This window comes from Anguilla rostrata, chromosome 14 (assembly GCF_018555375.3).
Source record: "Anguilla rostrata isolate EN2019 chromosome 14, ASM1855537v3, whole genome shotgun sequence".
Classification (NCBI taxonomy): domain Eukaryota; kingdom Metazoa; phylum Chordata; class Actinopteri; order Anguilliformes; family Anguillidae; genus Anguilla; species Anguilla rostrata.
Window position 1 is genome coordinate 2,525,719 of NC_057946.1, and position 26,599 is coordinate 2,552,317.

General features: G+C 50.5%; 1 protein-coding gene across 2 annotated transcripts in view; it reads right to left on the reverse strand.

Annotated features, from left to right (window-relative positions):
* The window catches only part of LOC135239282 (A disintegrin and metalloproteinase with thrombospondin motifs 19-like), a 91,163-nt gene that overhangs the window by 10,504 nt on the left and 54,060 nt on the right, over positions 1–26,599 (reverse strand). The window contains exons 14-22 of one of the 2 annotated variants that reach the window (XM_064307840.1): positions 26,124–26,251; positions 21,604–21,724; positions 19,365–19,445; positions 15,461–15,618; positions 14,773–14,935; positions 14,091–14,226; positions 8,280–8,484; positions 4,521–4,673; positions 2,629–3,676 (exon numbers count right to left, since the gene is read on the reverse strand). In XM_064307840.1, the coding sequence (XP_064163910.1) occupies positions 3,605–3,676; positions 4,521–4,673; positions 8,280–8,484; positions 14,091–14,226; positions 14,773–14,935; positions 15,461–15,618; positions 19,365–19,445; positions 21,604–21,724; positions 26,124–26,251 (1,217 nt within the window). In that variant the 3' untranslated portion in view covers positions 2,629–3,604. Of the gene's footprint in view, positions 1–2,628; positions 3,677–4,520; positions 4,674–8,279; positions 8,485–14,090; positions 14,227–14,772; positions 14,936–15,460; positions 15,619–19,364; positions 19,446–21,603; positions 21,725–26,123; positions 26,252–26,599 lie in introns of those variants that run through there. The other variant, XM_064307839.1, reaches the window with a different exon arrangement.

The window sequence follows — 26,599 nt, forward strand, 5'->3', positions numbered from 1 at the left end:
TGGTTTTACGCGGAGTGGCGTTGATATTACATGGGCTGGTTTTACGCGGAGTGGAGGGTGACGCAGACACCCATGTGGCATTACGCGGTTCTGCTTTGCGCGGCATAGGGACTGACGGAAACGGCCTTTGGGTTCTGTCACAAAGGCTGTTTCCTTGCCGGTTCACTAGGAGCAGCACAGTAGATATCCGTGGAGAAAATGTGTGTAAATAGTTATTTTTGGTGTGTCTGGACTTTTTACATAAGTTACACCTGAGATATTGTTTTGTATTTAACTTTTTTTTCCCCCAGTCCGTATGATTACAGCATGTTTCCCAGGTTACATGTGTTAAGATGACAAATATGTGATTATAACGTTCTTAACTAAACATTCTAATGATGTCACAATCACTACTGGTGACTGAAAGCAGTGGAGTTGTAGAACACCGACTTGGAATGTTGAAAACGCATTCTAAAAAAACCCACTCCCTTCAGACGATTAAGGATCTTGGCTCTGTGTTATGGATCTTGGTACTGTGTTATAAGAGCTTGGTGGCAGTCTAGCACAGCGGTTAGGAAGCTGGGCATGGAACTAGGCTGTGGGTTTGACTCCCATCCAATTCATGGCCGCTGTCCCTTTGAGCGAGGTACCCAAACTGCACTGCTTCAGTAAAAATCCAGCTGGATTGTGTGTAAAAAATAAAATAAAATAAAAACTCATGCCGTGCATGTCGCTGGATAACAATGCCTGTTGAGAGCCAGAGTGTAAATAAAACACTTAATACTGTTTCTGTAACTATATGGAAATGGTCAAGAGGCATTCCTCAGCTACCCAAGTGACAGTGTATGAGTGTGTCACACTAAAACCAGCTACTACAGTGACAGGAGTCAGACAGTGAAGCATTCTCTTTGCTTTCAGAACTCTCAGTCCTCTGTGTTCTGAAACGCAGTACTCCACTCTGGGGGGGGTGTGATGGACAGCACCGCAAACCTGACCCCTGACCTTTGAACCCCGTGGCCTCCAGCAAGTTCAAGTCCACAGTGTGTCAGCTGGAAACTCCATCATATATCACCCCCCACGGCACCACATTGTCTTATGTCCACAGAGAGAAAAGACACCACATTCAATCTATTTCCTGCCTTCTTCTTTTCCTCCTCTCTTTTTTCAGATCACTGCAAACCTGAGAGATGTCACAGCTAAAGGCTTGCCTCCTGCTTTTCAATAACTTCCTTCTTTTGTCAAACTTAGAAAACACGTACTTTGCTGTAAAACAGTCATCGGACGGGATAACAAGAAAAACAGCAGCAGCAAGCCAAAGCCGACCGCCGATCCATCTCTCTGCTGTTTGGCAGAAGCCGGCCTGCGATTGGCTGGAGCCGAGGGGGTCGGAGGTCGGCGCTCTGGGAGAGCTCCCGGGCCGCAGATTTAGGTGACGGCGCGCGGTGGACGCGTTTAAGCGTTCTGCGAGGAGCGGCGTGAGGCGCATATCCGTCAGGCGCGTGACAGCGCCCCCGCTCGCCGTAGGACCGGGGGGGGGGGCACCCCGACCGCGGCTCACCCGCGGGACGCCCGGCGGCCTGGAGCTGCTTTTAAGATAAATATGGGGGGAGAAAAAAGCCTTGCGGTATGTCCGAAGCTTTTCAGGGACTTTCTCACCAGTCGGATCGCGCGCTGCGTTGGCTGCACGCGCAGTTCTGACACACTGTCTAAAAATGTCAATTCCAATTACAACTAAAACCATCCAAGTCATGTTGTCCCCTGTAGGGGACATGAACAAGTCTGGTCTGAATCTCGAGAATCACATATGCTGCTATGCTGAAACCTACACTGCAAGGGTCAGTCGTTAAATACAAAATAAATGATATTTTTGAAAATATTTTGACTGCAACAGGGGTTGTCATCCAAGACACTCGTATAATATGTCAAAAAACTTAAATTCTTAAACTTTAAAAAAAAAAAACAGGTATCAGGAGGATATACGAACAAATGTTGGCCAACATTTAATATAAGGGATGGGTTGGATTAAATTAATTTGCTCACTTACAGGGTCCTGGGGTCACAATCTTTGTGAAGAAGAAATCAGATTTGTTGTATTGTGACATTCAGAGGGTAGTAATTCAGTGTGGCCCGTCTGCATTGTAACACAGACCATAATGCACCTGGAATTCCGCAAGAGTCACCTGCTGATGTCACAATGGGTGTTTTGCCTGCTGCCAGGCAACCGCGGATGTCGAAAGCCACTCCCCCATGCTTGCTGATTGGCTGATCGCAGCACACCCTAAACAAGGGCCTGATATAAATGCTCTGTAGCGCGACAGTTACGCTACATTTGCGGTCCTGCCAAATTTCACAGTCCTACACAGAATGAAAACCAATGGCGGCGATCCATCTGCATCTACAAGAGAGCACTGGCCACACTGCTGTTTAATACGTGATTAATGTACACGGTTATTGTTATGATTATGATGTGTGATTATGACTATATTTCTTGGCTGAATTTTCTCTCTGGCAGGCACGCGGCCCCACCAATTTACAAATTAGTTCCCGCGACGACGGGGGGAAGCAGTTGTTTAAACTCCATTTGGACTACAGTAAATTCTGTCGGTGACAGTTAAATGGTAACTTGTCAAAGACAGGCTCACTTTCATATGCACTGGGTCACTGGAGAACGAAGGCGAGTAGAACAGCTGATATAGAGGTTAGAGTCGAGGCATCGGGGGCTACACAGAGAGCAAGGGTTGGAGAAATGTCGGGGATTAGTCATTGGGGTTGAACAACGTGACAGTGGAAGGGTTAGAGAAATGTTGTTTATTGTTGTTTCCATTGTATACATCATATAATTTTATTCTTCTCGGTGAGGTATTTTTATAAGCCCACTTGGGTTTCAAACCTCTCCGGCACCTGCTTTTTTCCCCCGTTTTGTATTGTTTTTTATTGTTCTTGTTTTTATGGTGCGAATAAATAAATGAAATTAAATGAAATGTTGGGGGTTAGTCAATGGGGTCGAACAGAGAGATGGAGAACTGGAGAAATGCTGGGGATTACTGCCTGGGGTTGAACAGAGGGAGATTGGAAAAATGTTGGATATTAGTCACTGGAGCTGAGTAGAAGAGAGGGAGGGTTGAAGAACGACTGGCACAGAGGTGCTGGAGTTATACGAGGAACAGGGGAAGGATTTCGGGAGCTGGCTGAGGAATGGCGAATGATAGAGTCCTATGAGGAAGAGGAGCACGGCTTTGGGAACTGGTTGAGGAATAGCGGGTGATGAGGAGTCCTATGAGGAAGAGGGGAAGGGTTTTGGTATTTGTTTAGGAATGGCAGGTGAGGAAGAGGGGCAGGGCTTTGGGAGATGGTTGAAGAATGGCGGGTGATGAAGAGTCCTATGAGGAAGAGGGGAAGGGTTTTGGTATTTGTTTAGGAATGGCGGGTGAGGAAGAGGGGCAGGGTTTTGGGAGATGGTTGAAGAATGGCGGGTGATGAAGAGTCCTATGAGGAAGAGGGAAGGGTTTTGGTATTTGTTTAGGAATGGCGGGTGAGGAAGAGGGGCAGGGTTTTGGGAGATGGTTGAAGAATGGCGGGTGATGAAGAGTCCTATGAGGAAGAGGGGAAGGGTTTTGGTATTTGTTTAGGAATGGCGGGTGAGGAAGAGGGGCAGGGTTTTGGGAGATGGTTGAAGAATGGCGGGTGATGAAGAGTCCTATGAGGAAGAGGGGAAGGGTTTTGGTATTTGTTTAGGAATGGCGGGTGATGAAGAGTCCTATGAGGAAGAGGAGCAGGGATTAGGGAGCTGGTTTTGGAATGCCGGGTGATGAAGAGCTCTATGAGGAAGAGGGGCAGGGATTTGGGAGCTGGTTTTGGAATGCCGGGTGATGAAGAGCTCTATGAGGAAGAGGGGCAGGGATTTGGGAGCTGGTTTTGGAATGCCGGGTGATGAAGAGCTCTATGAGGAAGAGGGGCAAGGATTTGGGCGGGTGATGGAGGGGGCTATGAGGAACAGGGGCAGGATTTTGGGAGCTGGTTTTTGGTGGGTGATGGAGGGGCCTTTGAGGAAGAGTTGCAGGGTTTTGGGCGGGTGATGAAAGGGCAGGGTTTTGGACGGGTGATGGAGGGGCAGGGATTTGGGGCGGTGATGGAGGGGCAGGGATTTGGACGGGTGATGGAGGGGCAGGGATTTGGGGTGGTGATGGAGGGGCAAGGATTTGGGGCGGTGATGGAGGGGCAGGATTTGGGCGGGTGATGGAGGGGCAGGGTTTTGGACGGGTGATGGAGGGGCAGGGTTTTGGGGCGGTGATGCAGGGGCAGGGTTTTGGACGGGTGATGGAGGGGCAGGGATTTGGGGTGGTGATGGAGGGGCAAGGATTTGGGGCGGTGATGGAGGGGCAGGGATTTGGGCGGGTGATGGAGGGGCAGGGATTTGGGCGGGTGATGGAGGGGGCTATGAGGAAGAGGGGCAGGGTTTTGGGCGGGTGATGAAGGGGGCTATGAGGAAGAGGGGCAGGGTTTCGGGTGCAGGGTTTTGGGAGGGTGACGGAGGGGCCTACCTTGGCCCAGTCGCCGGTCCTCCACACGTAGCACTGGGAGTAGTCCTCGCACTCTTCCACCTCGCGGGGCAGCGTGGTCAGGTCGCACTTCCTGCGGGGGTTGGTGCACTTCACCAGCCGGTGCCTGGCCCCCCGGCCGCATTTCACCGAGCACTGCGGAACACACAGAGCCCCCAAAAAACCCCCGGGGGGGTGAGATGGGAGGGATTGGGGGGGGAGGGGCACAGGATTTACGCCGGGACACGTCCCAAGACACATCCCCCCGCATTCCCCTCATCTGCCTCAACACGTCCCGGCGAGACGGGGGGGGGAATCGGCCGGGGCGATGAAAGGCGAGGAGATACCCCGAGCCCCCCCCCCCCACCCAGAACCCCCAACCCCACGTGCCCTCAGCAGATGTTTCAGTTTAGAGCTTCCAGATTGTTCACTTCCCCAGGTGAGTTATAGCCGTTGAGTAACTACTTCATGAGGAGGCCCTAAATCAACGCTTTGCATTTTGGGGGATTCCCCCCCCCCCCACAAAGAGGGTGGGGTGGTACTATGTGTTTGTGTGTGTGTGGAATGGGGGGATGGGGTGTTTTTGCACGACTGCTTTTGTACACAGACAGCCATAAACCAAAAAACTCCCCAAAAAGGAGTTCTTTCATCTTTCATCCTTCCGAAAGTGGTTTAATTGGTCCGTGCCTGTTGCACTGCTCTTGGGCTAGCTTCTCCTGGGGCTCCCCCATTTTCGCCCCCGCCCAACATGAAAGAATGAGGTCATCGCACCGGAGGCTGGGTCAGGATGCTCCGGTCCAACCACCATGCCCAGAAATCGGCGGGGCGGGGCGGGGCGGTGCTGGCCTGCCCCCCCTCCCCCCTTCAGCTGAGTAGCTGGAGGAGCACATGCTGCTGGGGGGTGATTTGTGCTTGGGGAGATGCCTGACCTTTGACCTCACAGACCCCCAAGAGCTGCTCAATACTACACACACTGTACTGCACATACTGTACTATACACACACACACACTGCACTAGACGCACAGTACTATAGACACACACTGTACAATACACACAGTACTGTACACACACACACTACTATATACACACTGTAGTGCACACACTCCACTGTACACACACATGTACTGGACACAAAAATGTACCATACACACGTGTACTGTACTTATGTGACACAAGAGAGTGCAATCATTCCACTGCACCAGTGATTACAGTCCAATAAACAACGTTTCTTAAACGCATGCACAGCAGCCCGGTCAGTCTAATTGAGAACGCTGTTGTGAGAAAAATTCTTTAAATGCCTGCTTGGAGCCACGCTCCATTTCAACAGAAGTATGCCCCCCTTAACGCAGAGCTCGCGCTGAAACTCAGTCCCAAAACGCCTCGCAAGTTCATAAAAAAAGCAACGTGTTCTCATTTAGCGATGAATTGCTGAAACAAGGCAGCTTTCTGTGAGGGGATTCATTTATTCCTGCGGCTCCTTTTTTCCAGTGCCAGCCACCTGTAAGGGAGAGGCTGGCACCAGCTGGGCGGAGCGACACCCAGGTGGGTCGCAGAACCGATGCCCAGGCGGGTCGCAGAACCGATGCCCAGGTGGGACACAGAACCGATGCCCAGGTGGGACGCAGAACCGATGCCCAGGTGGGACACAGAACCGATGTCCAGGTGGGACACAGAACCGATGCCCAGGTGGGTCGCAGAACCGACGGAACCTCAGCTCACCTGCGGAACCCTGAGCTTCACTAACCCTCTAAGGCTCAGGATCGCAGACGTGCCATCAGAATGTTCTAAACGGAACGTTCTAGTGCTGATGTAACCAGCGATGTTCTGCAGGAAAAGATCAGCGTGTGTATCAAAGCAGTCAGAGAACAGAGAGACAAGCCCATTTCTCTGTGGTCATTGCTGAGCATTGCATCAGCACCAGATTTCTGTTCTCGACGATTGACAATCTTTAAAATCCCGCTCCAGTTGATGGTTTGAGCAATCAGGTCTCCGCTTCTAAGTGTGAAGAATTTGCATAATTTTTAAAAAGTTGTACACTACATGGCCAAAAGTATGTGGACACCTGACATCCAACATCTCATCCAAAATTATGGGCATTAATGTGAAGTTGGTCCACCCTTTGCTGCCATAATGACCTCCACTCTTCTGGGATTTATACTCGATGTCAGAGCACAGGCTGCAGGGATTTGCTTCCACTCAGCCAGAAGAGCATTAGTGAGGTCGGGCACTGATTGGGCGATTAGGCCTGGCTCGCAGTTGGCTTTCCAATTAATCCCAAAGGTGTTGGATGGGGTTGAGGTCAGGGCTCAGTGCAGGCCAGTCAAGTTCTTCCACACCGTTTTTGAAAAAAAAATTCTGTATGAACCTTGCTGTCTGCCTTGGGGGCATTGGCATGCTGAAACAGGAAATGGCCTTCCCCAAAATGTTGGGGAAGCACAAAATCCTCTAGAATGTGATTGTATGCTGTAGCATTAAGATTTGCCTTCGCTGGAGCGAAGGGGCCTAGCCCAAACCATGAAAAACAGCCCCAGACCAAGGGGTGTCCAGACACTTTTGGTCATACAGCGTATTTGAGCTGCTGTTTCTATGATGCTATACAAATAGTATAAAAAGCTTATAATCACCACTGGAATGTTTTTTCAACATTCAGTGTTCTTAGAATTCCACTGCTTTCAGTTGCCAGTAGAGATTGTGACATCAGCATTAGAATGTTCAGTTAAGAACCCGCCCAAAAGTATTTGTGACCTCACACCTGAAAGGACACCTAAGACTCATCTCTCAGTTCTCTCCTCACCTCCACATGACTGTGTAATACTGTGTGCGTACAGCTAATGTCAGCTTGATACTCACTAAAGGTTTCACAGCCGAAGTCTGTGAAATTTTCAAAAAGGCCTGGAATCAATCAACAGTCATCCATCAAGTTTGTCCTTGAATTATGTGCAAGTCTTATTTTCATGATGATCGCTAATCTTGCCAACCTGTGTGTTCGTGGAAAGAAATCTCACATTTAATTGCGAATCAAAATTAAAGACGAATGTCGAACGGAATCTATAACAGTGCATTGAATGCATCAAGGCGCAAACCCACTGGCCCTGGTAAAAAACGTTCAGAAATATTTGGGTTTCTCAACAACCAAATTTTCCCTTGGATTTATTCTCTCTCAGAATTTAAACAGATCTTGGTTTCAGTAAACACATGTCCTTAACTTTTCACTTATAATGCAATGGCTGGTGTTTTCTTTCTTCACTAAAATTAAATCAAATTCAATAAATTATTTTACTGAACTAAAACCCTTACAGGTATTGTTAAAAACAACTTCAAGTGTATGTTGAGATTGTGGGCATTGATGTTTGGGAGGGGTGTTGTGATTGAGATTGCAGACGGTGCTGTTTGGGTGGGGGGGTGCGTCATGGTTGAGATTGTGGGCACTGTGTTTGGGGGGGCGGTTGTTGGGATTGTTGAGATTGTGGGCGCTGCTGTTTGTGGGGTGTTGTGATAGAGACTGCAGGCCTCTGGTTTCGAGGGGGGTTGTGATTGAGATTGAGGTGCTGTGGTTTGGGGTGGGGGGTGTGATGGTTGAGTTTGTGGGTGCTGTGTTTGGGGTGGGGGGGGTTGTGATGGTTGAGTTTGTGGGTGCTGTGGTTTAGGGGGGGGGGGGTTGTGATGGTTGAGTTTGTGGGTGCTGTGGTTTTGGGTGGGGGGGTCGTGATTGTTGAGTTTGTGGGCGCTGTGGTTTCAGGGTGGGGGGGTTGTGGGCGTACCTCAGACCACACTCCAGCCTCCCACACGGTCAGGCAGTCCTGGCCTTCGCAGCGCTGGTTGGGGGGGGGTCGGGGGCCGGCGCAGTCCCTGTCCCGGGCCTTCACCAGGGTGCCGTTGGGCAGCTGCAGGGTACAGGCCACCTGCCTGCTCTGGGACCCCTTCCCACAGGTCCTGGAGCAGGACGTCCACTCCGTCATCATCCACCTGGGGGGGGGGGGGTCAGAGGACACGCATTACCCCCCCTGGCCCTGCCCTAAATCACCCTCCACCCTCCACCCCCCGCAACGAGGCTCTGGAGCAAAAAACATCCCAAATTCTGCCCCCGCACCCCCCGCTCCAAACACAGCAGGCCCTCCCGAAAAACTATACACACACACTACTGTAGAAATAGTCTTATTGCAGGACTCTCTCTAAGTATGACAGTGAGTTTTGCAAGCCAGGAATTCCGAAGCCTTACAGGGGCAGCAGTGTCATATTTAGGGTTTCCCTGCCTGTTCTCAGCACCAGAAAGCCTCAGTGTTCAGTGGATTCACAGTGTGGATCCAGGGTAGCTATAGCAGTCTCAGTGTGTGTGTGTGTGTGTGTGTGTGTGTGTGTTGTGTGTGTGTGTGTCATACCATCGTGACTCTGGGAGTCTTCATGACCAGGCCTGGCACGGTGCTAGATGCTCTCTAGACACCAGGACAGATGACAAATCGGTCAAAAGGCAGTCTGACTGGCTCAGCTCTCCTCATCCTCTTACATTCCAGGGGTCAAAGGTCAGAGGTCAAATGCCCGAGTCTCGTTCAGCGCTGAGACCAGGCGTGGCAGGCCTCATCCCCACGGGCGGGGTGCGTGGCGCTAACATGGGCGATCGACACCGAACGTAAAGAGAGGGAGAGAGAGAGGCCGAGTGCTGTAAGGTGGGTGATCGACACCGCGCGTATACAGGGAGAGAGAGACAGGCTGAGTGCCGTAAGGTGGGCGATCGACACTGCGCGTAAACAGGGAGAGAGAGAGGCAGAGTGTCGTAAGGTGGGCGATCGACACCGCGTGTATACAGGGAGAGAGAGAGGCCGAGTGCCATAACGTGGGCGATCGACACCGCGTGTATACAGGGAGAGAGAGAGGGCGAGTGTCGTAAGGAGGGCGATCGACACCGCGTGTGAACAGGGAGAGAGAGAGGCAGAGTGTCGTAAGGTGGGCGATCGACACCGTGCGTATACAGGGAGAGAGAGAGGCCGAGGGGGACCCAGCGTGGCACAGCGGTGTCCATCTGGCCTACAGATGTGAGTGAGGGAGAGACAGGAGAGAGAGAGAGAGAGGGAGAAGGAGGAAGAGAGAGAGAGGGTGAAAGGTAGGAAGAGAGAGGGAGAGGGAGTGATAGAGATAGCGGGAGAGGGAGGGACAGAGAGGGAAGGATAGAGAGAGGGAGAAGGAGGAAGAGAGAGAGGGAGGAAGAGAGAGGGAGAGAGAGAGGGAGGGATAAAGAGAGGGAGAGAGAGAGAGGGAGGGATAAAGGGAGGGAGAGAGAGAAGGAAGAAGAGAGAGGGAGGGTGAAAGTGAGGGAGAGAGCGATAAAGAGGAGGAGAGAAAGAGAGAGCGGGAGGGGTAGGGGGGAGAGAGGGATAAAGAGGAGGAGAGAAAGAGGGAGGGATAGAGAGGGAGAGAGAGAGCGGGAGGGGTAGGGGGGAGAGAGGGATGTTTGGGGGGAGATCTGTTATGTCCAGCCCATTTCGGGGGGGGGGGGGGGTAGGAGATGTGGGCCAGCTGGCGCGAGCGCGACGCGAACATGACGCAGTGGTGAGGAGAGAGACACACAGGCCAGCCTGCCGCAGTCCGATCCCTCCACACAGCGGACCGGGTCTACAGCACCACAGGCAGCCATAGAAGCAGCCCGATCCTCCCACGCGCCGGTTACACAGCGAACAGCCGAGGCCTGCGAGTCCGACCGTCCCCCACAGCGCCGGCAAGCACACACAGGCCAGCCTGCGCAGCATCCCTCCACACGCGACCGGCTACAGCACACACAGCCAGCCTGCCGCAGTCCACCCTCCACACAGCGACCGGGTCACAGCACCAAGGCCAGCCCCCAGCCCATCCCTCCACAGCACACGGTCTACAGCACACACAGCCAGCCTGCACGCACGCTCCCAACCCCCCCCACACAGCCTCTACAGCACCCCCAACACCTCCCCTCCCCCCACACACGTCCACATACAGTCCCCAACACCGCCCCCAACACCCCCCACCCAACACACAGCCCCTACACTCCCCCCACACAGCCCCAACACCCCCAACACACAGCCCCAACACCCCCCAACACACAGCCCCAACACACCCCAACACACGCCCCAACACTCCCCAACACACAGCCCCCAACACACCCAAAACAGCCCCAACACCCCCAACACACAGCCCCAACACCACCCCAACACACAGCCCCAACACCCCCCCAACACAGCCCCACACACCCCAACACCCACACAGCCCCAACACCCCCCCAACACACCCCCAACACACACCCCAACACCCTCAACACACAGCCCCAACACGCCCCCCAACACACCCCCAACACACAGCCCAACACCCCCCAACACACAGCCCAACACCCCGCCTTAACACAGCTGATACGACTGAGCGAGAGAGCCCCCACACCCAACACACAGCCCCTACACTCCCCCCATACAGCCCCAACACCCCCAACACACCCCCCCAACATCCCCACACACACACAGCCCCAACACCCCCCCAACACACAGCCCCAACACCCCCCCCACACAGCCTCAACACCCCCAACACACCCCCCTAACCCCCCCAACACACAGCCCCAACATACAGCCCCAACACCCAACACACCCCCCCAACACCCCCAACACACAGCCCAACACCCTCAACACACAGCCCAAACACCCCCCCAACCCCCAACAACAGCCCCAACACCGCCCCAACACAGCCTCAACCTCCCCAACACAACAGCCCCAACCCCAACACACAGCCCCAACACAACGTCCCCTGAACATTCTGGCATTCTCCCTCCCTGAAACGACACATTCAGCCACAACCCGTTTTTTTTTTTTTTAACAAGCAAGAGTACTTTTCAGTCTTATTTTTAACATATTTACAGTATGAGGGTACAGTAATACATCATATGCCATGTATATTAATATTGTGCACAGTATGAAGACATGGGACGCCAGAGAAGAAATATTAAATATTATTAATGGTGGCATAATTCTGTCATGGTAATTAAAAGGCCTCTTCCCAACGTTTGCTATTACAGCACCACCCCCCTCCCCCCCATCAAAATCACTGCCAATGATAATAAAACCCACAGGGAGGGGGGGCTACATCTTGAGCAAACATTTTGATATCTCAAGTGGACGATTTAGTGCTTCCTTGCAAGCCCAGCTGTTCGTGGAGACGGTCTGATGAAGACGTGGTCCTCGAACAGAGCCATTTCAAACACAGACAGAGCAGAGCACGGCCAATACGCCAATCCGTCAAAGTGCAATAACTGACAACCACGGTCACAGCTCGTTACACTGGCTTCTGCTAACGATAGAATTACCGAACGCACACATACCGTATATATATATATATATATATATATATATATATCAGATACATACAAAACACAAGGATCGCTCCCCCACATTTATTTTAACTAACTGTACGCCCTGGAGCGCATGTTACATCTAACATGTTATATTTATTGTGTGGGATGTGAACGAATGCCCAAATATTTGGAAACCCCTTTAAAATTTCAAAATCAGTCAGTTCAAATGAATAACGAGTATTTACTTAAGTTCTGTAAAATTAGCATTGCCATGGAATTGTTCGGCCTTCGAGGCCAATGATTACGTTAGAAGCGCTACGGAGTTCCAGCGGCTGAGAGTGAGGAACGTGCTCATCGGTTAAAGTCATGAGCACAACACAAACCTGACCTGCACTGAGAGACCGCTTTCATTTACAGCTGATACGTGCTGCAAATAGGCATTCACCTTAACATGAAACACCTGTGCCACTCCAACTCCTGTACACACACACACACACACACACACTTACACACACTCACTCACACATGCACAGACACAGACAGACACACACACACAGATACATACATGCACGCGCACACACAGACGCACAGACATACACACACAAACACTCACTCACACAGACACATGCACACACATGCACACACACACACTCACTCTTACACACACTCACTCACATATGCACAGACACAGACAGACACACACACACACACAGATACATACACGCACACGCACACGCACACGCACACACAGACGCACAGACACACACACAGAGACATACACACACAGACACACACTGACACACAGCTTACAACCATCAAGGTCTATGAGTGGAAGCAGTGAGGACTCTTGCATATGTCCTGGCTCCCCAGTCACATTATCTAGTGCTTTCACTGGGGACCCCCACCCAGCCTCAAAGGTACCCAGGGGACCCCCATTATAAGTTTAGAAGAGGACAGTTTTTAAAAAAAATTTCACAGCCTTATACACAGTCATTGCACATCACTGGCCAGGGACCCCCCACGGCACCCTTAAGGGCCCCCCTGTTGTATACCCAGAATCCAGTGCGTGTGAGGTAAAGCAGTTCCTCTCAACACACTGTGGCACTGAGACAGCCAAAGTGCTCCTGAAGGCTCAGGGCACCAAAGAAGAAGAAGAAGAGAGAAAACATTCCAAAGGGGGGAAAGAACAACAACAACACTTCGAGCCCAACAGTCACTGTACGCTCATAACCCTGCGATGGCGTCAGAACAAATCATTTCAATTACCGCCTTATTTATACTTGGAACGGCAGGGGGACTCCCTCCAAACGAAGAGATGCCGGAGGGGGGGCCGTAAACACGGGGGGACTCGGGAGCGCGGCGTCACAACCTCCAGGAGCCCAACACTGCCGTGGATGAGGAAGACTAACAGCTCCTTCAGCGTGCGGACGCACATAAAAAAACAATACGAAAGACTTCCCCCCCCCGAAACCCAATAAGTCTCTTATCTCTCTCTCAGACTCTGATAGGCAGCCAAGGAGCAATTTGTCTTTCTTGCTTTTTTCGGGGGGCAGAACGTGAACAACCGCGCTCTTTCTCTGAAAACCACGAGATTTCATCCCCCTGTTTTTCAACGGAGCGCAGCGAGTTTCGCTTAATTAGGTTTTTTTGCCCCGCTATCAAAGGCCGCGGGACACTGCCGTCTTTGTGCGGCCGATAAGCCGGCGCTGATGAAGCTGGCCTTCGCCGCGTGCGTTGAGAGAGACGGTGAAAACACGGCACGGCAAACGCATCGGGGGGGCGCCTTCGGGTCAACCGGCTCCCAGCAGCCGACGGGCAACGGACAGCAAGCAAAACCGCGTATGTGAAACGTTACTACAGCGGGAAGTCTTGAACAAAAACTCTTGCCACTTATCAGAGTCAAACAGGGAGGAACACAATGCACATTTCCAAATGAACAGAGATCAAAAGATACATTTTAAACAAATTCATTATTTGTACATTCATTGAAAGCGGATGTAGTTCGGCATCCGTTTGAGAAAGCAGGGTATTGGTCTTCACACAGGTTCTCTCCACAGTTCGGGGCCGAGGCCGGGAGCACACACCAAGAAAGCAAGTTTTTGAGTTTTGTTTGTCAGCGCATGAAAAGAAAGTAAACAACCGCTGAAAAGCTGGAGGAGCTGGTCCAGCAGTCGCTCTGTTTTACTTTCTTTTGTCTTATTTAGGTTTATGTTTTTTTATCCAGAACCTGTGCGGGGGAAGGGGGAAGGGCGAAGGCGTTTATCCCGCTCACCTCGTCTGGCAGGGCTGCTCATTACACTTCCGCACTTGGGGCTCCGGTTTGGTCAAGTGGCGGCACTTCCTGTTGTCCACCACGCTGGTCGTCTTGTTGACTATCTTGGTGCAGGTGACGATGGTCTTCCGTTCCCCTGCAAACAGTGAAGTAACGTCAGCAGTGCTTTAAGCTTGCGCTCACTGGTCCTGCAGAACCATTAAATCCAAGATAAACTGATGCTGATGGGGACATGGGCAGTTTGGGGAATAGGGATGTGGGAATGGGACATGGTGGGACATGAGGGCACAGAATAAGGTGTGGGAACAGGGCTGTGAGGGATGGACATCAGGACTGAATGATGTCAATCAGGGTGAGTTGTGGGTGCTGATGATCACATTGGGGTGATTGGGTGAGTGGGGATAGGACTGAATGATGTCATCAGTTGGGGGTGTTGCAATTGGGTGAGTTGTAGGCATTAGGACTAAATGATGTCATCAGTTGGGGGTGTTGCAATTGGGTGAGTTGTAGGCATTAGGACTAAATGATGTCATCAGTTGTGGGCGTGGTGATTGGGTGAGTTGTGGGCATCAGGACTAAATTATGTCATCAGTTGGGGGCATGGTGATTGGGTGAGTTGTGGGCATCAGGACTGAATGATGTCATCAGTTGGGGGCGTGGTGATTGGGCGAGGGCCTCCCACCTCCCCCGCAGACGGCGTGGCAGTCCTCCCAGCCCGAGTGGGTCCACATGAAGAGGGGCTCGCTGGCTTTGGGGATGGCGCCCCCCTGTGGCTCGGAGGCGGGCTCTGCCGGCAGGGTGTACTCGTAGTGGATCCCGTAGTTCTGATCATTGAAGAGAAGCACCTGGGGAGGCAGTGTAGTGTAATGGGTAAGGAGTTGGTCTGGTAACCTAAAGGTAACAGGTTTGATTCCCTGGTAGGACACTGCCATTGTATTGCCTATGGATATATCCAGCTGTATAATTGAATGCAATGTAAATGCTATGAAAAAGTTGTGTAAGTCACTCTGGATAAGAGCGTCTGCTAAATGCCTGTAATTTAATGTAATGCAGGAGGAGAAACAGTTACAAGGAAAACCACTGAACATCATGCCCATCAAAGCTGTGACAGGGACCGCAAATTCAAATCCCAGAGCACCACTGTGTGTGCTGTGTTTATGTGTTTCTGCACTTATGTGCTTAATATAAGTCACTAATTGGCTAAAGAATCTGCGCACCTTGTTCCCAGTGTCTAAATTAGCTGCTTTTTACAAGGTGTTTTAATTTGGTTCAGGACAACAACCACATGGTGTTTAAGAGATCTGAAGTGCATTCAATCAGATTCAATCATTCCGTATGGCAAGTTGTGCCCAATGGGCATTGTCACTGACCAGCAGGTGCAGAGGGGACGTTGTGGGGCCTTTGGCTGACAGTTTCTCCCACAATCCTCTCCTTACGTAGTGGACGGTGGTGCCGGCGATGTTGAACAGACCCGGGTTCTCGATCTTCCAGTCGCTGTTAATGGAACGCTTGCTGTTGTCTTTGATAGCTGAGGAGGATAAAACACAATGTCTTGGGTTTTAAATTCAAATTTTATTTTATTTTTTAAAAACAAACTCAACAAAAACCTAGTTTTTCCACACAGACTAGCGAGGCACTTCTTTAAAAAACTTTACAGCTTGATGGCGAGGGGAGATTTGATTCAGCTGCTGAACCGTTGGAAACCAGGATATTTACGTTTGAGATGTTGCTGTCATAACCAGGCCGTGTGGACGAATCACAGAGCATGTGAGGTCGCGTCGGGAGAGCGGGGGCTCGTGAGCGTATGACAGGTGGAGCTACAACGTGCTGTCAATCTCTGCCTTGTCTGAACCAATCAAACAAGTATTCTCTCCACAGAATGAGTGCGATGATTGGTTCAGCCTGGGAGCATATAAATAGCTCCACCCATTTGGGGGTCTCACTGGTCCAACACTGGTGTTGTGAGGTGTAATTCAGGGCTGTTGAACTGGGAGCCAAACACAGCCCAGGACAGACATAGTCTTGGCCCATTTATCATTGATTAAAAAATAAATAAATTACTACAAAAAAAAAAAAACCCCAACTCTGTCCAGGTCTGCATCTGCTCTATGTCTGAAGCACCTCCAAACAATGACAGAATAACAAGCAGTAGGTATAAATATTTTAAGAAGGAATCTGCTTTGGTGTGCACACATACAATACATCTTATTCATACACTGAATTATGAATAGTACATGAAAAGTTTTTGGCCCGTGTGCACAGTTGTTTTTTTTGGGAAGAATCTGGCCTGAATCGGACAGAAGATTTAGAACCCGGCTGCCTGGCGTATATACTCAACAGGTTTGAGGTCCAACCCCTTTCAAATTCAGGAAATTAACAGAAATTCAATTCAAGATCAAGTCCATGACAATTTTTTTTTTTTTTTTTTTTTTTGAAAATTTTGCAATTAATAAATTTGAAGTTGCATCCTGAAATAACTCGACTGAACCAGAAAGGACCCTGACCCTGGTAATCATTGTCAAGCACTGAGTGCCACAGCAGACACAGAAGCAATAGAGGTGGAAGGGCAGGGTTCTGAATCAGGGTTCAGTGGAATTCTCCTCGACTCATTTCAAAAGAAGGTAGCACTTAAGGTCACAATTAGGTCATTAACTAATGTAGCGGTTAACGTGAATTCATGATGTACAAATACATTAACAGAGCTGTACGGATGAACTTTTCAGGAGTTAGCACTTAACAACCACATTAGTTAATGCCAGTTCACATGACCTTATTGTAAAGTGCTACCCAGAGGAATAAACACACACATTCCTGAAGGTATCGGTGTAAAGCGTAAAGTGAAGTATTAAAGAAACATGTTAAGAAAAGCAATGTCATTTCATGAATATGAATCGGGCGGCAGTGTAGCATAACGAGTAGGGAACTGGGCTTGTAATCGAAGGGTCACAGGTTCGATTCCCGGGTAGGACACTGCCGTTGTACCCTTGAGCAAGGTACTTAACCTGCATTGCAACCTGTACCTGCATAAATTCAATGTAAAAGAACCTTACTCATTTAATCATTCACACAGAACCCTCACTCATTTCAGCGTGTATCGAGCTTCCTTCACGGTCCGCACACCAGTAAGTGAAACTCCAGCCACACACAGCATCTGCTCCTCGAGTTGAACAGGATTAATGAGCGTAAAATTCCTGCAGATTACTGACCGTTTTAAAAGAAGCCCTTACTTTTCACCGATACTCAGAACAAAATGTCTGTATGATATTTAATGAAATTCAGCCGATGTTCGGAATATGAATGCCTCCGCTGAATGCCTCTCTGCTGTAAAATAAATGAAATGCATTTGCCATTGGATATTTAATTTAATTTAAATTAAATCCTATTGCCTTTCATTCAGAGACAAACTCTATATCATGTCCACCGTTTTCAATTCAAATTCAAGACTTCAATTGGAATTTCACACACACACACACACACACACACACACACAGGCACACACACACACACACACACAATTGTTTTTTAAGATGGGAAATAAGATGAGACAACTCCATTTTATTGACTCTCTCGCAAATGGTTTGATTTTGATTAGGCACTGCTGAGCTTCCCACATTGTGTCCTTCGGAAACAGATGCTAAGACAATCTCCCTGTCTAATTTTTATATTATTTTCAATTTCTTTAAATCAATGGAAAGCTTGACTCATTTCAGTTTAACACAGTTTTTTTGCACCGGTGGAAATAAGCAGCTTGACAACGGGACTCTGCTGGCTGCTTCCAGTACTGCATCCATTCCTTTGTCCAATCAGTGCTCAGTCCTGAGGTCTGTATCTCCATGGTTCTACCTCACATGACCTTCAACTGACCTTCAAAGGGTAGGGGTCAGTTTGTATAGACTACATCGCCCACAGTGCAGCACTGCGTGGCCTTTTCCAACCCCATCGTATGACAAATGAAATTTCACTCAACAACAGACTCCCAGTAACCGATTTATACGCTCTTACATTCAGCCGTTTACGAGAAAGACCTGAACAGCCTTCTGAGAAGTGTGCTTGACATTTAGCTTTCGCCCGGACTAACTGCCAGCTGACGATGTCATCTTGGCAGCCAGAGGTTTACTTAAGGAAACGCCTCAGGAGTGTGTGGCCTCAGCCAATCACAACCAGTGGCGAAAACCACCTCCTGGACTCAAATCCCAACTGCCATCTGACCAGAGACGTCTCCATGTTCATCAACCGATGTACTCTATGGTACAGGTGCTGCTGATGATTTCCATGAAATAAAATCTTACATCTTATGAGGTAATGTTAAGGATCCTGTTAAGGATACCTTGAGACACTACCTCGACCGTATCAGGGTTACTATAAAACAGCCGGCATCTGCAGATCCCAAGGACATGCTTCGCGACCCAACGCAGCCCTGTCCAGCCAACCCTCTCCACCTTACGCATTCTCTCAAATATTTTGGCATTTCGTGTACACCGCATTCGAATGAGCAGTTCAGATAATGCGCCTTCAAGACTCCACAACTCCGGGAGAAGAAAAGATCCTCTACATGCTTTTGGACGAAATCTGGATCCTCTCAAAGCAATTTTGAGATTTACGCTGACACTGTCATTACGTGCATAAGCCATCCTGAGCAAAATGGCACCCAACCAGCCCGCATTAGCCCCGAAACGCTAAACTAAAGAAGAATGGAACAGAGCAATCCTTTCCTGAAAGGGATTCAAAGAGATCATGAAAAATTCAAGGGCGGATTGTCTGGCTGGAAACGATTACCCCGCTGGTAGAGAGCGAGGACTTCGCCATCAGTGATATAACACATTCAGTTCAAACGCTCACAACAGTTATCAGCTCCGTATGAGGTTTGGTGCTGCTGTTCAGCCTGTCCTGGTAGGGCACTGGTTTTTAGCATAGCAACATGCCCCACGGTCGGGTACACAGTGGGGTACAGTACCCCTGACTACGTCAGGGCCAAATTGTCCAGGGAAGGGAGGGAGGGAGAGAGGGAGGGGGGGACGGAGGGAAGGACGGAGAGACGTTTAACACTGAGAATGTGACAAAGTAGTTAGGAGAATGTCAGCTTGACAGGATTCCGCCAGGGTCTGAAACGATCACGATTTTTCTTATTGCGCACCAGCGACCCCCAATGGTCAATGAAAATCATTTTGGCCTGGCCTTTCACTGTGAATGAACAGCACACACACACACACAACCCGCTGTAGGAAAGCAGAGTAACAATTCAAGTCAATCGTGGCAGAAATAAGGGGTTCATACCGAGGTAGCTCTGAGCAGGCTTCTCCTCCACCACCCTTATTCTCCGCGCGCCCTTCGGGATCACTATGGCCTCCACGTATCCTGCAGAGAGAAGCGAGGGATGAGGAGGAAAGAGTGTGAATCTCACACCTACCTGTGCGGGGGGACAGAGAGAAGCGAGGGATGAAGAGGGAAGAGTGTGAATCTCACTCCTGTGCGGGGGACAGAGAGAAGCGAGGGATGAAGAGGAAAGAGTGTGAATCTCACTCCTGTGCAGCAGGAGGGACAGAGAGAACGACGGATGAAGATGAAAGAGTGTGTGAATCTCACTCCTGCCTGCACGGGAGGACAGAGAGAAGCGAGGGATGAAGAGGGAAGAGTGCGAATCTCACTCCTGCCTGCACGGGAGGACAGAGAGAAGCGAGGGCTGAGGAGGAAAGAGTGTCAATCTCACACCTGCCTGCGCGGGGGACAGAGAGAAGCGAGGGATGAAGAGAAAAAAGTGTGAATCTCACTCCGGCACGGGGGACAGAGAAGCGAGGGATAGGAGGAAAGAGTGTGACGGGGGGGCAGAGAGAAGCGAGGGATGAAGGCTGCTGGGATTACAAAGGCATGGACTGTGAACAGAATTAATCAGGTTTCCAGCGCGATCACCATCCTCTTTTCTGGACGAGGTAAAGCAGCCCCTTAGAAATGCTAAGGTCTCCCCTTCCCTCTGGCATGAGTCAGGAGTTCTTCACTGGGGTGCAGTAAGACCAGTGATTAACAGATTAATCAATATTTTAATATTGCGATCTGAAATTCAATCTGCTCAGAGGCCCGGGGGGGGGGGGGTTGTTACCATCAATTCCGCAGATAACCTTGAAACAGCGCCCGTCCTCTGTGTACAACATAATACCTGACGGACAGGTCAACAAAGCGGATTTAGGAAGGGGAAATGAAAGCATTCCCCGGGCCAAGCCAATAACCGGCTCCAGAGTAACAGCATTCACTCAGCCTCCGCTGCAGGGATCATAATCGTCCGGGGTGTTACACTGCAGCACTGCTCGAACTGATTTAATGCTTTAATTTCAAAAGAAACTTCTTTTAAAAAAGTCTTTATGTTCCACTGGGGAGGGAAAAACAGGACTTGAGAGAAAGAAACCGTCTTCCTAGACAACGGTTGAACAAAAAAAAAAAAAAACTTGGAAGAAAACTTTTTTGGGGTTTTATGTCAGCCCGAGTAGCTCTCTGGAAGAGATAAAAAATGAAAATAAAAAAGCTACGGCGGTCGGGTCAAGCTGATTGGACGCAGAACCTTCCATCTCTTTCTTTTAAAAGATCCATAAACGGACGCAGAGGCAGTAGTGCTGTCCAGAGAGCTGGACCCCTCGACTTCAGGTACAGTCTCGCACGCTCCATGACTGCGCTTTGTAGAGGTGAGTCGAGGTGAGGAGGAGAGGAGGAGAAGAGGAAGAGGAGGACGGGAGGAGAGGAGAAGAGGAGGAGTGGAGGAGGGGAGGTGAGGAGGTGAGTCAGCGGACAGGACATGTCCGTCAAGGAGTATTGGAGCAGTGGCTCCAAAAATAAGTCCAGGCTGACAAGGATCATGGGGGGGAGGGGTTGCTGCTACCCTCCACAAAGACTGTCCTGCCTAGTGCCCCCGCTGGATGGCACCTGCAAGGCTGCCTGTTAAGCAGCACGTGAAGTATATTCCTCCGACTCATGTCTGTGTGAGCCTGACTCGCACAGCAGGAAGTGACGCCTGATGGGACATACGAGAAACATACGCTCGTCTGCACTCTCCCGAATCAACAGCGGGGGATTCAGTAATGAATAGCCGATTAGCTATTTCAAACTGAGGGGAAAAAGGGAGGAAAATAAAAAATAAAAAAATGTAGTATATTCTTAAGGTTTTTTAATGGCCATAAAGGTTGGTTCACAGAAACCACAAGGGCTTGTTATGGGTGTTAAAGGATCAGGCAGTCTGGGAACCGCTGAACTAGCAGGTCTTTACCCTGTAAAACAGGTGTACAGTGCAGGCTAATGCAGTTATGTGCTGGAGTGGAGGGAGAGAGGTAGCGAGGGAGGGAGGGACAGAGAGAGGGAGTGAGGGAGGGAGCGAGGGAGAGAGAGAGGGAGGGAGGGAGAGAGAGAGAGAGAGTGAGGGAGAGAGAGAGGGAGGGAGAGAGCAAAGGAGAGAGAGAGAGAGAGAGAGAAGGAGAGAGAGGGAGGGAGGGAGGGAGAGAGAGAGAGAGGTAGAGCAGGGGTGTCGCAGTACCTGCACCGCGGGTGTGGTTGAAGTCGCCCTTGATGACCTTGCAGGACTTCCCGTTGCCGTTGCACACCCCGCAGTGGTCCTCCCTGGAGGACGACCCCAGGACACCATCGCAGCCCACTTTCTGGACAAGGGAGGGGGGACATTGGGTCAGTGTCGCCACGGTTACGGGAAGAACCCAATGACCCAGCAGGACCCGCGAGAGGTGGGGGTAACGCCCGTCACCCTGCTGACATGCAGCCCTGGATTTGATCAAAATTAGTCTTCATGATTTGGTTCTTCTTCACAGCTTGGAAAGTTAACAAAAAACGGTCCCACCATCCTGCAGGTTTTCACTCCAACCCGAACAAAAGACACCTCCATTCAACAGCTAGAGACGTGGTCGAGCTGCTGAGTGTTAGAATCAGGTGTGCCAAATTAGGGTTGAAATGAAAACCTACAGGACGATAGACATCCAGGAACAGGGCTGGGCACTAGTCCAGAAACCAGATGAATGGAAAATTGTAAATGCACCTTAAAAAAAACCACCACAGAACACCCATAAGGACAAACTGAATCCAGGTATTATGAAACCTTCAGCTCCCGAAAACAGGAAACAGGATACGGTACACCACACGATCAGGGATCCTCAACAGTGAGAACAGCGGAGTTTGAGAGAATGTTTCTTTCTTTAATCACCGTAAAATTTCTCTTTGGCCCCAAGTCTGGTCTTAAATTCCCTTGGGTAACACAATTACATGGCAGCTTATGAGATACTGAAGTAATCACATTCTGAAATGACCAACCAAGGTATAACTAGGATTAAAGCTGTTAAAATGTCACAGTGTTAATGTTTAATATATCTTTACCTAATAACATCTTGATTTAATACATCGTGATGCACAATGACTATTTTGATTGCACAGGGTCTTTAAGTAATTGCATCTGAGGAGTATGTGATCAGAATGTCCTGAACTGAACATTCTAATGCTGTTAATCCACTGTAACAAGCACTGCTGGTACTCGAAAGTAATTGAGTTCTGGAACACTGACTTGAGGGGGGGGGGGTGGAGGGGGAAACCTGCTCTTCAAAGGGTCAATAATTAAATCTGGGAGTATTAACTGAAAACCTTTGTGTGCCTCCACCGGCTGCAGCAGTTTTTTTGCAGAAGCACGGAGCGTAGGAGCGTGCGGCAGACTGAACAGAGTTAGATTCCGTCCAGATCTCATAAAACTGTTCCAGCGGTAGAACTCAGTGACATGCTGAAGGAATAACGCAACTTTTGGTTCGATTCATTGTGGGACGGGGGGGGGGGGGGGGGGGTGAAAGGGAATACCATTCATGGAGGGGCTATGGAGTGTTTTATGTGACCGGTGTGAAATAAGAAAGTCACTCCCCCCCCGACAGAGTTCTGTCTGTCTGCTAGCTATCAGCCAAGGCTGGCCGTGTGGTGATACCGGTTAGCAAGACTGGGCTCGCAACCCAAAGCCCGCTGGGTTCCTGCTGGGTTCCCGCTGGGTCGCTTCCCAGCCGGGGTGGTGTCGTAGATCCCTAGTGCAACCTGAACTCCTTTCAGTGAAAGGGTTTTTCCAGCTGTATAAAAACAGATTGCATGTAGAAATGTAGCCTGCATGAGCTGTGTCGCTCTGGATAAGAGTTTCTGCTAAATGCGGAAACGTGAATGGAACCTGGAGCTACACCCCGACACGATCGCAGCAGTGACCCCACTGATCTCAGACAATCATTTAGTTTTTGGGTGGTTGCAACTCAGTTCATATTTTCCATGACATTTTTAGGGCGACTGATTTTCAATAATTTCTTTGGTTTGTGTAACAGCCAGGGCTACCATAAGATGTAGGGCTACAATAGCAGGGTATATCCGCACCAAGTCTAAACCAAAGCAAGCCAGGATTCTAATCATCACGATCAACAGAGAAAGGATATTATTATTCATCTCAACATACACTCTCATACGAACTCGCAAATGGATCAAAAAGTAAAAATAATTTTACTTTACCCCGCCCCCCCCAAAACATGTTACCGCAAACGCCCCTCAGCTCCTCTCCAACTCTCCGTCCCAAATTTTGCACGGGTCGTGCAGAAGTGCCAAGCCCCTGCGGTATCGGAGGAAGGAGGTTCCACAGTTTGTTAATCTCTTTGTGAAAGAAGTGAAGGCCCTCTATAACGTGTGGTGAGCGTTCTGGCGCAAAATGGCTGCCGTGCATCACCCAGGTGGGCGCTACACATTGGTGGTGGTGGGTGAGGTGAGTTCCCACTCATCACTGTAAAGCACTTTGAGCGTTCGGAAGAGTGCTGTATACATGCAGTGATTCATTCCCTCGTCCGTGTGTGCAGGTGCACCAAGCAAATATCCACGGAATTAGGGTTCGCTTCACGGAAACAGAAACGTCACCTTCCTCCTTCGACAGAATTAGTCTGCTTGCGCAGTGACACTTTGAACAATTTCATCAAGCGTAGTTCACATCCGTCACTGTCAGACCACAGCTGGGACCGTCTCACAGTGACTGACATAACAACAGAGCACAAAAATGCGTTTGGGTGCTCAGAACAGACTCCATAAACCGTGGGTGAGCAAGGGCGGCCATATTGGTTTCTGACAACTTCTGCTCTTGTGTAATTAGCCCAGTCGTTAATTAACTGATATTTTAGCCACATTTCTCAATAAGTTCATGATTGACGGCTGACGACTGTTCCTGTATCCCAACGTGAAGCATCTGATCGTGGTCTAATCTACGGTTAAACCAGCATACGTGTAATCGGCTAATTAGCTCATTTGGCCAGTGTAGCTGGTGACAACGAAAACCCGCACACACACACACACCAGCCCTGCAGGAATGGAACTGCCCACCCCAGCTATAGTCTAATAGAGGGGAGCACAATAAGGGCCGATCCGTTTCGTGATTTTGTGCCAACTTCAGCTCTTAAAATTATTTAATTGGCTCAATCATACAGTATCTTGATCTCACGTTTGTAAAAGCACCAGCTAAAGCCGCAGACTGCAAGTGCATCCAAAAGTTTTTACTGTGCTCAAGTACAGGAGAGAACCAGCGTAGTTTATAGAGCTGTCAGAAAAGTAAAACTGAGGTAACCGGTTGGAACAAAAACCAGCAGGCAGACAGACCGTCCAGGAACAGAGTTGTGCCCCCCCTCCCCCCTCCTCCTCAGCGTTCCCCTGAAAAACAGCAGCAGGAGCTCCTAGTTGGCAGCGGAAGTTTCTGGTGCTGCGTTTCAGTTACAGTACAGAAGGCCCAGTGCCACAGTGCAGAAGGCCCAGTGCCCAGTGCCACAGTACAGAAGGCCCAGTGCCACAGTACAGAAGGCCCAGTGCCACCGTACAGAAGGCCCAGTGCCACCGTACAGAAGGCCCAGCACCACCGTACAGAAGGCCCAGTGCCACCGTACAGAAGGCCCAGCGCCACAGTACAGAAGGCCCAGTGCCCACAGTGCAGAAGGCCCAGTGCCACAGTGCAGAAGGCCCAGTGCCACCGTACAGAAGGCCCAGTGCCCACAGTACAGAAGGCCCAGTGCCACAGTACAGAAGGCCCAGTGCCCAGTGCCACAGTACAGAAGGCCCAGTGCCACAGTACAGAAGGCCCAGTGCCCAGTGCCACAGTACAGAAGGCCCAGTGCCCACAGTACAGAAGGCCCAGTGCCCACAGTACAGAAGGCCCAGTGCCCACAGTACAGAAGGCCCAGTGCCCACAGTGCAGAAGGCCCAGTGCCCACAGTACAGAAGGCCCAGTGCCCGCAGTACAGAAGGGCCAGTGCCCACAGTGCAGAAGGCCCAGTGCCACAGTACAGAAGGCCCAGTGCCACAGTACAGAAGGCCCAGTGCCCACAGTACAGAGGCCCCAGTGCCCACAGTACAGAAGCCCCAGTGCCCACAGTACAGAAGCCCCAGTGCCCACAGTACAGAAGGCCCGGTGCCACAGTACAGAAGGCTCAGTGCCACAGTACAGAAGGCCCAGTGCCACAGGACAGAAGGCCCAGTGCCACAGGACAGAAGGCTCAGTGCCACAGTACAGAAGGCTCAGTGCCACAGTACAGAAGGCTCAGTGCCACAGTACAGAAGGCCCAGTGCCACAGTACAGAAGGCCCAGTGCCACAGTACAGAAGGCTCAGTGCCACAGTACAGAAGGCCCAGTGCCACAGTACAGAAGGCTCAGTGCCACAGTACAGAAGGCTCAGTGCCACAGTACAGAAGGCTCAGTGCCACAGTGCAGAAGGCCCAGTGCCACAGTACAGAAGGCCCGGTGCCCAGTGCCACAGTACAGAAGGCCCAGCGCCACCGTACAGAAGGCTCAGTGCCACAGTGCTGTCCATGGCTGAATGCCTACAGTGAGTGTTTCCACAGAACAACGGAGAAGAGGCTTCCCAGCGCTCAGCGTGTGGCGAGAGTAACGGATCTGTGGCCAGACGTCACACGGCCAAAGGGCCCGATCGTGGCACAGTTTTTGGCGGGAGCGGCGGACGGTCGGCGGGGCCCGCGGGGACGGGGGGGGGGGGGGGGGGGTCGGCGTACCTGGCACGTCCCGTTGGCGCACATGCCGGACTCCAGAGGGCCGCAGGAGGTGCCGTCCAGGACCTTCTCCGCCAGGACGAGCGGCGGCTCCTTCCCCGAGGTGGAGCAGAAGAGGGTGCAGGGGCGCTCTGGGGGGGGAGGGAGAAATAACTACAATCAGCCAATTTCCCATATTCCCTTCTAACAAGTCTGTACTCATTTAAATATTTAAAGAGCGAGAGAGGGAAGGGGGGGGTAGGGAGGAAGAGAGAGAGGGAGGGAGGGGGGAGGGAGGAAGAGAGAGAGGGAGGGAGGGGGGAGAGAGGAGTGAGAGGGAGAGAGAGACAGAACGAGACAGAGAAAGAGGGAGAGAGAGAGCAAGAGACCTTAGATCTACAAAACTAGCCACTCAGGGTATCAATGGGCCTACTAAAAATATATATTCACGTAATGAGAGAGAGAGCAAAAGAGAGAGAGAGAGAGAGTGAGAGAGATGT